At 47.6% G+C, this 14,020-nt stretch overlaps 1 protein-coding gene across 3 annotated transcripts; it reads right to left on the minus strand.

Annotated features, from left to right (window-relative positions):
• Window positions 1-366: 366 nt before the first annotated feature.
• On the minus strand, window positions 367-12,409 carry NASP (nuclear autoantigenic sperm protein). Of its 3 annotated transcripts, XM_075710863.1 has the most exons (15): window positions 12,331-12,409; window positions 11,160-11,210; window positions 10,240-10,350; window positions 9,597-9,677; window positions 9,305-9,402; window positions 7,699-8,592; window positions 5,543-5,625; window positions 4,662-4,747; window positions 4,454-4,527; window positions 3,194-3,382; window positions 2,820-2,986; window positions 2,311-2,364; window positions 2,148-2,219; window positions 1,031-1,162; window positions 367-515 (listed from the first exon to the last, which is right to left on the minus strand). In XM_075710863.1, the coding sequence occupies exons 1-15, from the start codon at window positions 12,390-12,392 to the stop codon at window positions 462-464; spliced, it is 2,208 nt and encodes a 735-aa protein (XP_075566978.1). In that variant the 5' UTR covers window positions 12,393-12,409; the 3' UTR covers window positions 367-461. The 3 variants fall into 3 exon arrangements, with proteins under 3 accessions (XP_075566978.1, XP_075566979.1, XP_075566980.1); XM_075710864.1 differs by lacking the exon at window positions 7,699-8,592; XM_075710865.1 differs by lacking the exons at window positions 7,699-8,592; window positions 11,160-11,210; window positions 12,331-12,409 and adding an exon at window positions 10,918-11,142.
• Window positions 12,410-14,020: the final 1,611 nt, after the last annotated feature.

Here is a 14,020-nt window from a genome sequence, read left to right on the forward strand (position 1 = left end):
AAAGCAGAGGTTGAGCAGAGCCAACACTGCACCCCAACAGTGTCCTGGCTGTTAGGAGAGGTGCAGGGGCCAGACAAGCTCTTATCAGGCTTCCCCAGCATGTTTAGGCTGCTCAGGGCCCTGCAGGAGCCTACACCAGGCTCAACCTGGAAGGAACCAAACGCAGCCAGAGCTGCACGCACAGGGTGTGGGACCACAGGCCTGCAGTGGGTTCCATTCCAGCACCCACTTGATGCAGGTGGAAATGCAGAGGCTAAAGAGAGCCAGGCCTGGGGTATGCCAGGGCTGAGACCCACACCCCAAGGGCCGCGAGGAGCAGAAGCTGGAGCCTGCAGCAGGAAGAAAACAGTTGCTTACAATCTTTATTGAAGTCATACAAAAGTTGCCAAAAAGTGAAAAAATACACTATATACAAAACCATTTTCCTTGTAAGGAGAGGAGTGTCCAAGGTTAAAGAATTATCATACTGTGCTTTCAACTGCAGCCCCTGATTCTGCTTGTGGCCTTTTCTCTGTCTAAAAGAAAAGAAAAGGTTTTGGTTTAAAAAAAAAAAAAAAAAAGACACTGCCTTACAGCACCAATTCATGCAGCAGTTCAAGGTTTCTGTAATTTGAACACTGACTACTCACACTTTGCTGGTATTCAGAGCCCAAAACTATTCTAAAATATTGACATTACAGTTGTAGCCCAGGTGATAAGTATTAAAACCCAGGAGTATTAAAAAATACTTTGTGGGGAAAGGCCCTGTGCTGTGGTTCAGCCCGGCTCCAACACCCAGAACACGTTACTGTCCCACCCCACAGGTTGCAAGTCTCCACAGTCGGTATCCTTCCAGCCCACGCAGTGTCACAGTACCACACGCATTCTGCCAACTGGGGAATATTCCCCACCTCACCTGGGAAGCTTTATGAAGACCAGCAGGCAATAAAACCAGTACATCTACCAGGCACAGACCCATGCCTGAACAGAGTGGGGAGGAAAGAAAGAAAGAAAAAAGTGCACAGCACAGACTCTTGACTCAGCTGCCCACCTCCTCTTCCATTTTTTCTGCAACCTCATTTCCACTGGGGGCCGTATCGCCACCACCACCATTGACAGCCGGTTCTGGTTTAGATTTCTTAGCTTCATTGTCTCCCTGTTGACTCTCCTCCTCTGGTTTCCTCTGAAGACAAAATTGTTTAGAGTCTTCACTATGTACAATTTTTTTTTTTTTAAAAAGAAAGTTAGCACCTAGGTGTCATTGCACATTATCCATTCAACCTCTGCTTGCCAGGTTCAAGACAGATACTTAAGATTTAACCAAAGCTCTGAAGCTTTGGTATTAGAGGTCTTAACCACAAGGATTTCCAGTAGGAAAATACTGCCCTTTTATTTAGGTGTTAGTATCTGTAGTGCTGGATTATGCTTAGTTATAGTTTGGCAAGGAAACGTGCGACTGCTGAGCCACGTAACAGTTAAGGGGGTAGATTTAGGGCATCTGTGACACTTACAGTCACCTGTGTAAAGCAGATCAAAGTTGCTCCAGGCAAACCTGAACTGAAAGAGGCTAACAGGACACAGGCCAGGCTGTGCCACAGCAGCATACAAACTAAAAACTAAGATTCCATTATGGGATAATTTTAGTTATATTTGCAAACGGTTCTAGAAAACAAACATACACCTTTAAAGGGACCTAGTGCTCAGTACATCATCTCTTTAAGACGCAGTTTATCATTACTACCATTAGACTGGCTTTGCTCTTTATTAAGTCCAATTCTCCATTTCCACTTGGAAAGAAAGGAAGCCAACTCAGCCTGGTTGCTTGCCCTTTTCTTAAGATCCACAGGCCACCCTGCTCTTCTTGCAGGTCCTCAGCAAGGGAGGGCACTTGTTCAGAGAACGCCTGCAGAAGCCACCCAACTCAGCTCAGAAGTTAAACCAGTGTGGGTCAGGCAGGGTGCTGAACCATCAGGAACTGGTCTCCTGGAGGCTGGATGGTTCCCAGTGGAAAGGAGTTCCATGCACTATTTCTGGTTTTACTTTTAGAGTGGGTTTTTTCCATTACAGAACTAAGTTAGGTAAAACAGCTTTAAGCCAAGAAATCCAGTTACACAGAGCAAGCCAGTGGTACTTTAACAAACTGTTCGACTAGTTATTTCTGGACTCACCTTTTTTCTGACTAGGTGAGATATGTCTGTAACACACTGGGATGCGCCATCAGCTGCTTTTCTTACTGGAATCTATTGCAAGACATAACATTGTCACATACATAAGAGCAAACAGTAATCCTTGAAGCTGACAGGAATTCTCAACCATCTTAAATTAACTTACTGTGGAAACAGAACCACTGTCTTCACTTTGTGCAAAGCCAGATGTAGTTCCAACCTTAAGAAAAAGCAGAAGAAAAACAGTGGAGCAAATTCTGGCTATCTAGTCACACAAAACCATATATGCTAGTTGAGAAAGGGACAGAAAACCCAACTCCTTCATGTCTCAACACCGCTTTCTGCTCCTACACAGGACAGAGAGATGAAAAGCTTGCATAGTGATGTGACACTCAGTCCATTCTCACATTTGGCTGACCTATCATTTCCAGCCCCAACACATTAAGTTGCTATAGAAACCTATCAAATTCCAGTTTAGTTTGGAACAATTAATGTCAGTGTATTTACTAACTATCCTCTCTTTAGATGTCAGCTGCCTCAGTCTCAGCCCATAACATTTGTGAGCAACCACCAGCCCCTGATCCATACAATCAAGTCTGAGCTCTTCCCATTAGCAGTTTACTTCAAGTCTCACTGGAAGAATGTTTGGGTAAAAGGAAACAGCAGGACACTAACCAGAGTTGCTTTCAGTGCCAGCTCAGCTACTCTTGCACTCTTTTGAGACTCCTTTGAATCTTCTATCTTTTCTTTAATTTCAGGAAGCAGTCCCTTCAGTTCTTCAATCTCCTTCTCATCATCCGGGGACCCACTTTCTGTCGTCTTTATTCGTTCAGTAAGCATTGCTAGGATGAAACAGTTATGGCAAAAAAATCCTCAAGACAACCTCAACAGTTCTGATTATCAGTATAGATGTTACCAGCTTCAGAGTGGCAAACATTTGCATGGCAAGGTAACAAGAGTATCTAATGACTTTGACGGCAGTTTAACAAAGTCTGCTTTGACTTGTGAAAGCTCTCACATTTGCTAGGCAGTTTTAGAAAGCCACTTACCCATTCTCTTGTCAATGACCTCCATGGATTTCCCAAACTGCAAAACCGCCTCATCGAACTGGCTGTTGTAGTGATACGCCAGCGCCAGCTGGTAGTGACTCTCAGCTAGCAGGCGGTCATGAGCCTCCAGGTACTTCTGCTGCAGGGCCAGGCAGGCCTGGAACTCTTCTATAGCCTGCACGTAGTTTTCTGTAGGAGAAAGCCACAAGGTCTTTACAAACCACACTCATATATCCAAACAAGCAAGATCTAAACCCTTATTCGGCTACCCTGCATTTTATTGCACTTACATAGTCTGAAAACAGAACCACTGTTGAATACAGCAGTTGAGTTCAGTGACAGGCCACTTTCAGATTATCAAGTGACACCACTCACAGTCCAACACTGCCCCGCCACCCTCCCCCACCCGATTGTTTAGAGTCCAGTTCCTCCAGTTCTCTCAAGAGGGCTTTGTCCATTTAACAGCACCACAGTAAACTAAGCAGCCAAGTCAAAACCAGGCACACAAATCCTGCTATTTTACCTACCACCATGAATTGGGTGCAACTTGAATCCAGAGCTAAGGGCGGTCCCCCACTACCTCCCAGTTGAGCTCTCCATTCAATAAAACACAACCCTCATTTTGTAGCCCTTGTCCAGAAACCTGACACATTATTCCCAATGCTTGTCATAGAGGAAGATTACACCCTACTTGGATTTAACAAAATTAAAACACATGTTTTTTAAATGAAGGGCAGATAAGACACATTAGAAGGCACAAACATAAGTCTTGCTTCACACTCCTTTTTTCTTGTGCATAACACATCAGGGTCTTCCCTGACCATACCCTAGTGTTTTGGAAAGTCTAAGAGAGTCAGCCATCTCTTATTTGCAGTCTTTATGTTCTGGAACTGGCATGGTACCAACACCTCCCATTGAGCTCAATGACTCACTACTTCAATAAGGAAGGAGTCTTTCTCAGTTTCTGAAGCTAACCAAACCTTGCCTATAAAGCAGAACACAGGCTGTTTTTGATCTGGTAACACACTACTTCTTACTCGAAGCTTTCTTTCACTGTTCTGGAAAAGCATGAACTGCACTGTTTAGACCACCAACGTGTTCATCCATTGATTCTAAACCTTCTCACATGGTTGCACCACCATAATTAAACAAAGCATATTTTGTTTTTATCTTAAGAGCCTTAACTCACCTCTGCTCATTTTAAAGTAAGAAAGAGAAGGACAGAAAGTGGAACTGTACATGAGAATTAGTATTACTTACCAGATTCAATGCTAACTTCCCCTAACTTCAGATGAGCTTGAGCTGCATGGAGCTGAGCTTCTTTTGTTTCTTGTCTAAATCAAGGAAAAAAAAAAAGTAGTTTTCAAATCCTCATCAGAATATGCCACATTCACTAACTACTTATGCTACCCCCCAATTCCCAATGAGTTTCTCTAGCAGATATCCAAATTAGAACTTCAGCCTTTACCTCTTGTAGATGACTTTTGCTAACTCCAGCATGTCCCAGGCTAGCTCAAGATTTCCAATTTCATCCTCCTCACTTTCCTGTAAAGACTAGAAATGCATTGGAGATTAAGTGACTTGGTTACATGTCACAACAAACAACATAAAGTTTCTAAGCAGCATTGTCAAGGAATACATTGCTTTAGGAGGTAAACAGTTTACCACTAGAAGGAAAAAAGAGAACACACAGAAGAGATTACTGCATCAACTGAGACTTTGCCTGCAGTGAAGGTTGTTTTTTTTTTTTTTTAAGTGGAACATAAGCTTACATTGTTAGTTGATATGGCCTTAATTTTCTTCCAGAAATAACAGGGCACCAAGCACCAATATTATCTTAAGAATAAGATTTTGTTTAAGGTGCTATTTAAATGAATCAAAAGCTAAATAAAGGAGTTGATGTTCCACTTTTTTTTTTAAAGAAGCTTTTGAACTTCATTAGAATAGTATGAGGCAGAGACAGATATTCTATTCAAGACAGCTGTATAGCACGCTTAGTACTACACTCATAGGCTTCAGATTTTTCCAGGTGTTTTGACTGCTGCATCAAGGAAACACCCCAGATTTAAGCAGCACTACACTTCCCACTAAATTTCCATCCTAATCATGGCTTATTGGACCAGGTGCGTTCAACATGCATAGTGAGACAACAAAACAAGCAGAGAATAAACCGTACAACGCGTAGTACGCGTAACGCTGCACCTTCCTTTAGGCAGTATTTGTTTTCAAGTGTCATTTCCTACATAGGGCTAAATGAAACACAAGTGAGCTTTTATAGACATTAACATGACATTTAGACAAATACTGCACTCTTCCATGAGCACCGATACCAGAGCTCAGCAATCTCACCTTGTCTTCCACTGTCAACTCATTCTCCTTATCATCTTCAGCTTTATCATTTTCTTTATCATCCTCTTCAGATTCTTCTGTTTCTACAAGGAAAGTAGATGAGTGAGAACACTTGTTGTTAATACACTTGCTTCACATGGCGTCAGGTAGAATATATTATATCCAGCCCTGATCCTTCCAGTGACAGGTTAGATGTGTGATACAAGAAGAGCACAGATACATTAAATTCTGAGCAGCAGCAGCCATCTTGCTGAAAGGGTTAGGCACTGTAGACTAAAGCAGCTCCAAGCTACCTTAGTCCTTGTTTTAAGTTTAACTTCATACTATCTAGAAGGGAAACTTACCTAGAATTCAGTTCTCACCAATGCACTGTGAACTCCCACTGAAGCCATGGGATCCTGAGCAGCCCTGGAGGTACTGGTCAGTTGCTGGACTTCATGCTACAGATAACAAGCGTTTTCAGCAAGATAGCTGCCAAGCTGTGCACAAATAAGACTGTTTCTGAATTCATGTTCCTCATGTCAGACATTTAAGTGGCAATGTTATTAATGAACCTGCTATTGTGTAGCACTGATTTGACTTCTGATACCGCGCAGGAGCGGCGCATAGAATCATTTAGGTTGGAAAAGACCTTTAAGATCATCAAGTCCAACCTTTAACCTAACACTACCATGTTCACCACTAAACCATGTCCCTAAAAGACGCATAGATCTGGCGCTTAAATACCTCCAGGGATAGAGAGTCAACCACTTCCCTGGGCAGCCTGTTCCAGTGCTTGACAACCCTTTCCGTGAAGAAATTTTTCCTAATATCCAATCTATTCTACCACTAGAAAACATTTTGGGAAAGTGTGCTGTGAAGGAGCATGGCTAATAACTTTAGAGCATTGGTTGACTTGCATGCTGAAGTCACACACTTAATTCCTGTATCATAACCACTGACTGATTTCAGAGTAACAGGAGCTTGATGGGGTGGAGACTAGAGAACCCATGAGCTCGTTAGTCTAACCTCCAAAAAGCACACACCTACCACTGAGAGGGCCAAACCTGTAAGTATGAGGACAGCTCAATGAAAGGCAAAACAGAAGAGATGTTGGGAAGTTAAATTAAGTACTGGAAAGAGTCTGTAATGACACAGTACCAGACCAGGATGTTCAAGAGTGTCCTCACACTAACAGAGTTGGGAAAAAAGCAGCAGTATGCATACATAAGCAGCCTTTCACAGGATGAGTGGGTAACTACTCTTAGCTTATGTTCAGTCATACTCTGTCCAGAGTTGTTAGGCAGCTGGCTCCATAACTGTTCACTGTGCTAAGCAGCACAAACCCTTTCAGTGTCCAGAACTATTTAGTCTGAGTATCTGCCACTCCTAAAAGGCTCTTCCTGTGAAGCTGAGCTACTAAGAAGGAAAGTTTCAGTTATCAGCTCATCAATTAACTTGTGCAATAGAAAGCACCAGCCTACTAAGACCACATAAGTACTACTTCAGCACAGCATACAAGTTTTACTAGGTTACCTTAACATAATCCTGAAAACAGCTATAATGAAGCAGGGAAGCAGAATGGCAGAAAAAGCTAGATAGCTGGAAGACTGCTACTACCTAGTACAGTAGGCCTTCAGGTTACCAAGGCAAATTAAGTTTAGATTTGCCAACCAAATGCTCACTTGTAATTATAACCAGAAAGACTCAAATGGAGTTCCTTCCCCCCACCAAAAGCAAATTTACGATTTTGTTATGTATTCAGTTGTTGTTATTTTTCTGCTCCACTGTTTTAAAATAAAATATGGTTATAACCAGAGGCAACTTGTGCTTCAAGTTATTTGAAGGTTAGTGCAATAAACCCAGATGCATGCAAGTGAACATCCATTCAGTATTCTCCACCAGCCTAGCCATTACTTACACATTTCACAGGGCTGTAAGTTTGCTTTCAAGTAAGATTTGCTTTGCAGTTAGTTAAGCGTTAGTCTAGAGAAACCGAGACTATTCACTATTCCTTGAAACTTTACTTGGATGTAAAATCCTTCAAGAGCCCCTTTACTGTGCCTTTTCCTTATTCTAAGGCAAACAGAAAATTCTGAATGGAACACTTTTTACCCATTGTTAGCCAAATCCATCAAGTCATCCACCCACAAGTACTGTTCTCCTCTCACTGTTACCTTCTCCCTCTTCCATCAGGTCATCTTTCTCTTCTTTTTCTACCTTAGCACCTTCACCCTCTTCCATCAGGTCATCTTTCTTTTCCTCTTTCTCTACCTTAGCAGCTACTTCAGCCTTTTCTTCCATGTCGTCAGATAGCTCTTTGCCCTCTGTGGGCACAGGTTCCTTTGAGGACTCTGTCTCTTTAGAGTCATCTGGTTTCTCTTCTGTAGCTGTCTCTACCAGCTCTTGTTTCTCCTCCACCTTCTTCTGTTCAGCTGCCTCTGCTTCCTCTTCTGCAGCTTCCTTCTGCTCCACAGCGACTGCTGCCTGCACTTCTGTCACTTGTGCTACCGCCTTCTCTTCCACAGCTGCCTCTGCCTGCCCTTCTACGGCCTCTCCCTTTTCCACAGCTGGCTCTTTTTCTGTTGCTTCTGCTGTCTGCTCTCCCACCTCTCCCTTCTCTTCCACAGCTGCTTCTCCAGCTTCAGCCTCTTCCACAGCTACCTTTGCCTCCTTGTCCGACACTTCTGTCATTCTCTCCTTCTCCTCAGTTGCCTCTGCCATCTTGTCTTCAGACACCACCTTCGGCTCTTTTTCTACTGCTTTCTGTTCCACAGCTGCCTCCTCTTTTGTAGCCTCCTTCTCCACAGCTACCTGCTGCTTCTGCTCTTCTGAACTTACTTCTTTTTCCACAGAAGCCTCCGTCTTCTCTTCAGCCTCTTCAAGCTTTACGTCCTTGTCAGCAATTGCTTCCTCTGTTGGTTTTTCTTCTGTGATCTCTTTCATTTCAACATCCTCCTCTTTGATTTCCTTCTCAGATAGTAGTGGAGATTCTTCTGTAGATTTTTTGGTCTCTTCCTTTTCCCCCATGGCGTTATATACCTGTTCTCTCAACTCCTCCCTTGCTTCTTCTACATGATTGAGGAAGCATAAACATTTCTTCGAGTTTAGTGATAAAGACATTAATGGGCACTGACAATACCACCCTCAGACCCTCCAGTGTGTTGGTTTGTCATCAAGTTAGATGACATTCCTAAAAGCTCCATTTTCAAAGTACAAGGAACTAGGACACAACCAACATAGTAACTTGAACTAAGCAAATCCCTTCCCCTTCCCCAGGCTGCATTATTGCAAGCGGCCGCTCAAGCAGTGTGCAGTTTTGCGCGCTAGCGTTTTTAGTCACAGCTAAGCAAGAGGTGCCAGTGTTTTAATAGTCTGGATTGACAGGAATTCCTGTATTATCTCCAGCTGCAGGCAGTATACAATAATTACTGTTCTTGGACTTTTTACAGAGACTCTGACCTGTCCTACTAAACACACTGTACTGCTACAAGGTTACAAAGCAGTTCAAGTTGGCTATGAAGCTTAAGAAAGCAAGTCTGAATGCAGTGTTTCAGGACACAGACACCCGGTGACCCTTTACACATGCTTTCAGTGACCAGTTCTTTGCAGAAGTTTTAGAGGTTTTGTTCAATCTTTAAGCAAGATTAGAAGAACAAAAAAAAAAAAAAAAAAAAAAAGAGTCAGTTCAGGCTGCTAAGATACCAATGGACTGAACTTGGATCTTTTAGACAAGAAAACACAGCTTGGTGCCTCCACAACATGGCAGACAGCTTTACATACCATCAACAGTTGGTAATGCAGAATCATCTTCAGCTTTTTCTCCTTCCTCTTCAACCTGCACCCCTTCTAAGGCATTTCCCAGCACGCCATTTTCCATTCTAAAGGGAACAAAAGTTTGTTATCCTTTAGCTCTTATAACAACAACGTTTTAACTGCACAAGCTACAATGCCACAGCCCATCCTACCCAGTGCAACCCTGCGTGTATGAAGTTCTAGCACAACCCTGTCTATATGAAGGTGAAATCCTGTTAGGCCAGGCACACTCTTAATCAAAATGAAACTGTTAGCATACCTCGCCAATTCCAGGAGAGATTTTCCATAGTAAAAAAAGGCTTCTGCACACTCATCCGCTGTCTCACCGTATTTTTTACCCCTACAAAAGTAATGAAGAATTATTTGCTTGTGCCTACTTTAGACTTTGATACATGAACTTGAAAGCTAAAAATTCCTGGACAGGAAGAATCAGTTTCTTAGCTCATCTCCCCTTGTTTCAAACAAATAGTGAATGCTCCTCTCACTTTGCTAGATGTGGCTCTCAAACATCCAGCAAAGCAAATTAATCTAAAACCTAAAGAGGTATCACCCTCAGAGACTGATCAAGACTAGTAAACAAGTTACTAGCCAGTAACACTATCCCATTATTTTCATATTGACAGACATCAGAACTATACACTGCAAAATAAAATATCAAAGCCCTTTTCCTCCTTAGGGAACTACACTGGCAATTACTATCACAAAAGCTGTCTAAATTGCACACCAACTACAGTATTATCCAATACTTGAGTTAATTTAAATAGTTTGCCCTCTCCTCTGTTGTATTATAAACACAGCAGCATATGTAAGGTAAAAGTCTCAAACTTTCCTGTGTAAGCCACATCAGTATAGTCAAGCTGAAATCCACCTACAAAAAACACACAAAACATTCTACTACTCACAGTAAGCTTGCAGCTTCCTGGAACGCATTAACAGCAGCCGGAATATTTCCCATTACCAAGTGTTTCTGTCCTAAACCCAATAGTTTCTTTGATTCTCCATCCACATCCATACTGGAGGGGGGGGGGGGGGGGGGGGAATAAATCAAACACAGGATTCTGTTAGTTTCCATAGTAATTTTGTATCCAGCTTTCAAACCCTAGTCAGCTTTATATAAGAGCAAGCTGCATGTTACGCCGGTTGGAACTACCAGGGTGGGGTGTTGTTTGTCTACATCTGGACCAACTTTTACTTCTGATGACCAAGGGCAGGCAGGTTAATTTTAACCAACCATTGCAGGAAGCAGGTATCAGAATCTGGTATGACAACGGATGCTAAAGAACATACTTTAAGAGTTGCACACTAATACAACACCAAGCACCATACAGTGTTTCAGCAGACACTAAGCCAAGAAAAAGAATAATAAATCCAAGTCATGACTTCTCACAGCACAACGTGATGTGTTTGAGAAGGATAGATGCAAGTCCTAGTTTCAATTCAGTGTATCTCACACAGCTCCGTTTCCAGAAGGTCCATCCCAGTCCAGTACCGGACTGGGACAAGAGGAGCTGCCCACAGAGGAGTACTACTACATGCTAGTCACATACTTGTACCTCCCCAATGCTTCCCTCAGCACTCACGCACAGATCAAGGACCTCCTAAACGACAGCTGGTACTTGTGTATTTATTACTCCTTGAAAGAGTTTCGTTGCACTAGATTTGTGCAGACTACCAGTGAGCACAAGTCCTCAGCATCTACAGCATCCGCATCTGTTAGACTTCAAGCCTGACAGCCGATTTGAAGGGCAACCTTTTTGTTTCCTTCAATAACCCCTGCAATTGCATGTTCTTTAGTAACTGACAACTCTGACTCTCATCTCACCTGTCTGTCTTGTCTGTGGACGTGGAAGGAGCTGCCAATTCCTCTTCCATCCTGCAAACAAAATATTGAATAAGTGTTTATAACAGGCCACCCATTCTGTGACAGGAACTGAGCTCTCGGAGGTGTGAAACCAGAGCCAGGAGCGGTGCTCGCTTGCAGCTTTTCAGCCATCTAGAGCAAGTTCACATGCTGGTTCGCTCTGCTGGCTATGTTTCAGAGAAACCTATTCGTTTCAGTTTTTGTTTACTGCTTGAATAAAAGCTTGTTAGGAAAGCAGATGCTTCCACCTTCAGGTTCTATCAGACTAAGCCTGGCCAACAGGTCTGCTGCCTAAAAACCAGCACCACCCACCCCTGCCAGCTTGCAGCCACTGACCCACAAGCGCCCCGCAGCTCGGAGCTATCCCCACCCAAACTCGGGTGTTTTGCGCCGCGTCTCCTGTCAGACAGCGGGGGGGACGGGCCCAGGGCGCCCGTCCGCGCAGCTCGGGGAGCCCGGGGCTTGCCACGGCCACCCGCCGGGCAGCCGCTCCGCCGCCCGGCCCCCGGCTGACAGCCCCCGCGGCCGGCGGAGGGAGCCCGGAGGCGGCGTCGCGGAGCTCCGCGGGCGGAACAAAGGCCGGGCGAGGCGGGCAGCGGCCCCGGCCCCCCGCCCCTCACAGACAATGGGCGCCTTTCCCGCCTTCCCCCGGCCCCGCCCCCCGCCATTGGCGCCAAACCCCGACGGCGGCTCCTCACGGGCCGACGGCCCGGCGTCACGTGACGCCGCAGGACCACACCCTCCCCCACGTTCCCCCCCTCCCCCGCCCCGCTCCCCCTCCCCCAACCCACCCCGCAGGCAGGCTCCGCGGCGTCGGCTGCCCCCAACAAAGATGGCAGCAGCCGCGCAGGGGTCACGTGGTGGCTCCGCGCGAGCCGAGCGGGCCCAGCTGGCGCTGGAGGAGCGGGGCGGCACGTACCACCGCCGCGGGGGGGGGGGGGGAGGGGGGGGCAGGCGCGCCAGCCCGACCAACGCCCCCGCCCTCCCCCTCGAAGGAAATCCTGCCCGCCACCCCCGACCCACCCCCCCTCCGGTCACCCCGCGGCGCGAAAGCGCCCCCCTCCCCCCTGCTGCCCCCCCCCCCCCCCCGACACGCACACACCGTGACCGGGGCCAGCCCGCGCGGCCCTACCTAGTTGGGGAGGCCGGCGCGGGCTCAACACAGGGGGGAGCGGCGACGGCCGACGATTGCATAGAAGCTGCTGGAGACAGGGGCGGCGGCGGCAGAGTGCAGACCCCTGCCCCTCCGGCCGCCTATATACCCCCGAGGACACGCCCCGGCCCGCCTGGCGGCGCGCGCACGCCGCGGGGGGACTACCGCTCCCGGCATGCCGCGCGCCCACCCGCCGCCGGCCGCTCGGCGCGCCGCCGCGCGGGGGTGGCTGGGAAGCGTAGTGCCGGGGGGGCGGCGGCGGCGGGGCCGCACGGCCCGCTGGGAAGTGTAGTGCCGGGGGCGGTGGCGCGCAGGGAGCGCCGGGAAACCGAGTTCCGCCCGGGCGGCCGCTGCCGCGCCGCATGCTGGGAAATGTAGTCCGCGCCTCCGGGGCCCGCCCCGACCCCGCGGCGCCCGCGGCCCCCGGCCCGCCCCCGCGGCGGCTCCGAGCGGCGGCTGGGCGGGCCCCGGGGAGGTGGGAGGGCCGGGGCCTCGCCGCCCCGCTCCCGCCCCGGGGGAAGGTGGACGTGGTGTGGGGGTGGGCGCCGCGGGCAGGCCGGGAGCCGCCCGGGCCCCCCGCGGGAGAAGGGCCTGCCCCAAAGGCGGGGGAGCCCCCGCGGGCCGGGCGCGCACCTCGGCCCGGGTGTCGGGGCGCAGGAAGGGCGAGCCGGGCCTTTGCTCCCGGACCTTGCGTCTCCTCCGACCCGGCGCTGCCCTCGCAGGCGGGGGGGCCCCTCCTCAGCACCGCTCGGCGGGCTCGGCCCTACCCCTCCGGCGGGCCGCGGAGCGCTGCAGAGCGCGGGGAGGCGTCCATTAAGGCGGTGCACATCCCGCTACAGCTACAGCCCTTCTTTGCAGAGCTCCTGTTTCGCCGCCTTCCATTTGAGGGGGCACCGGCAACCCTCGCCCTGGCATGATCTTGCCACGTTCAACCTCAGCCTGTTCAAGGTGAGCGGTCAGTTGGCTCCGGCTCGGCTCATGCAGCTGCTTTGCTTTGCTTTTCCCACAGGCCGCCTAACCTACCAGACGAGGCAGACATGGCTGCTGCCGCTGCGACGGCAGAGACCTCCAGAAAACTCGCACAGCAGCAGCAAAGCCAGTGGTGGAGACCCGGAGGCTCATTTCCCCCCTGTGCTATTCCAAGACAGAAGTTCTCCAGCTTCAGCTGCACCGTGTTAACTCCATGCAGTAACAGAGCTGGGAATTGCAGGCTTAAAAGAGAGACAGAATTAATCTGCTTTTCTTGGGAATTTTCTCTGCCCGCTTACTCCTGATTAGAGAAGTAACTAGAAAAACTTAATTGGGGCCCTGACATTTGGGGGGGGGGGGGGGGGGAGGTCTCAAAAGTCATACACTGAGTACAGTATTTATTTAAGACATGCAAACATACAAGTGGAAATACATGCAACAAAAGCCACTTTTCTTGGCAGGATGACTGCTGTTAACATTCTACATAGCGCCTTCCAAGTAAAATTGCTTCCCTACTGATTTGCAGTAAGAACTGTATTCAAAGTCACCCATGTTTCACTAGAATAATAAAAAGCCAACAGAAATTTCATTTCCCTTAGAAAAAAAGGTCCAGTCTAGTAAAGAATCCTAACTGAGCTGTAATGGCTTTCTCCACTGAGGTAAATTCAGCAGGAATTAGGAAATACTTCTCTGAGGAACA

Source organism: Pelecanus crispus, chromosome 5, assembly GCF_030463565.1.
Source record: "Pelecanus crispus isolate bPelCri1 chromosome 5, bPelCri1.pri, whole genome shotgun sequence".
In the NCBI taxonomy this organism is placed as follows: Eukaryota; Metazoa; Chordata; class Aves; order Pelecaniformes; family Pelecanidae; genus Pelecanus; species Pelecanus crispus.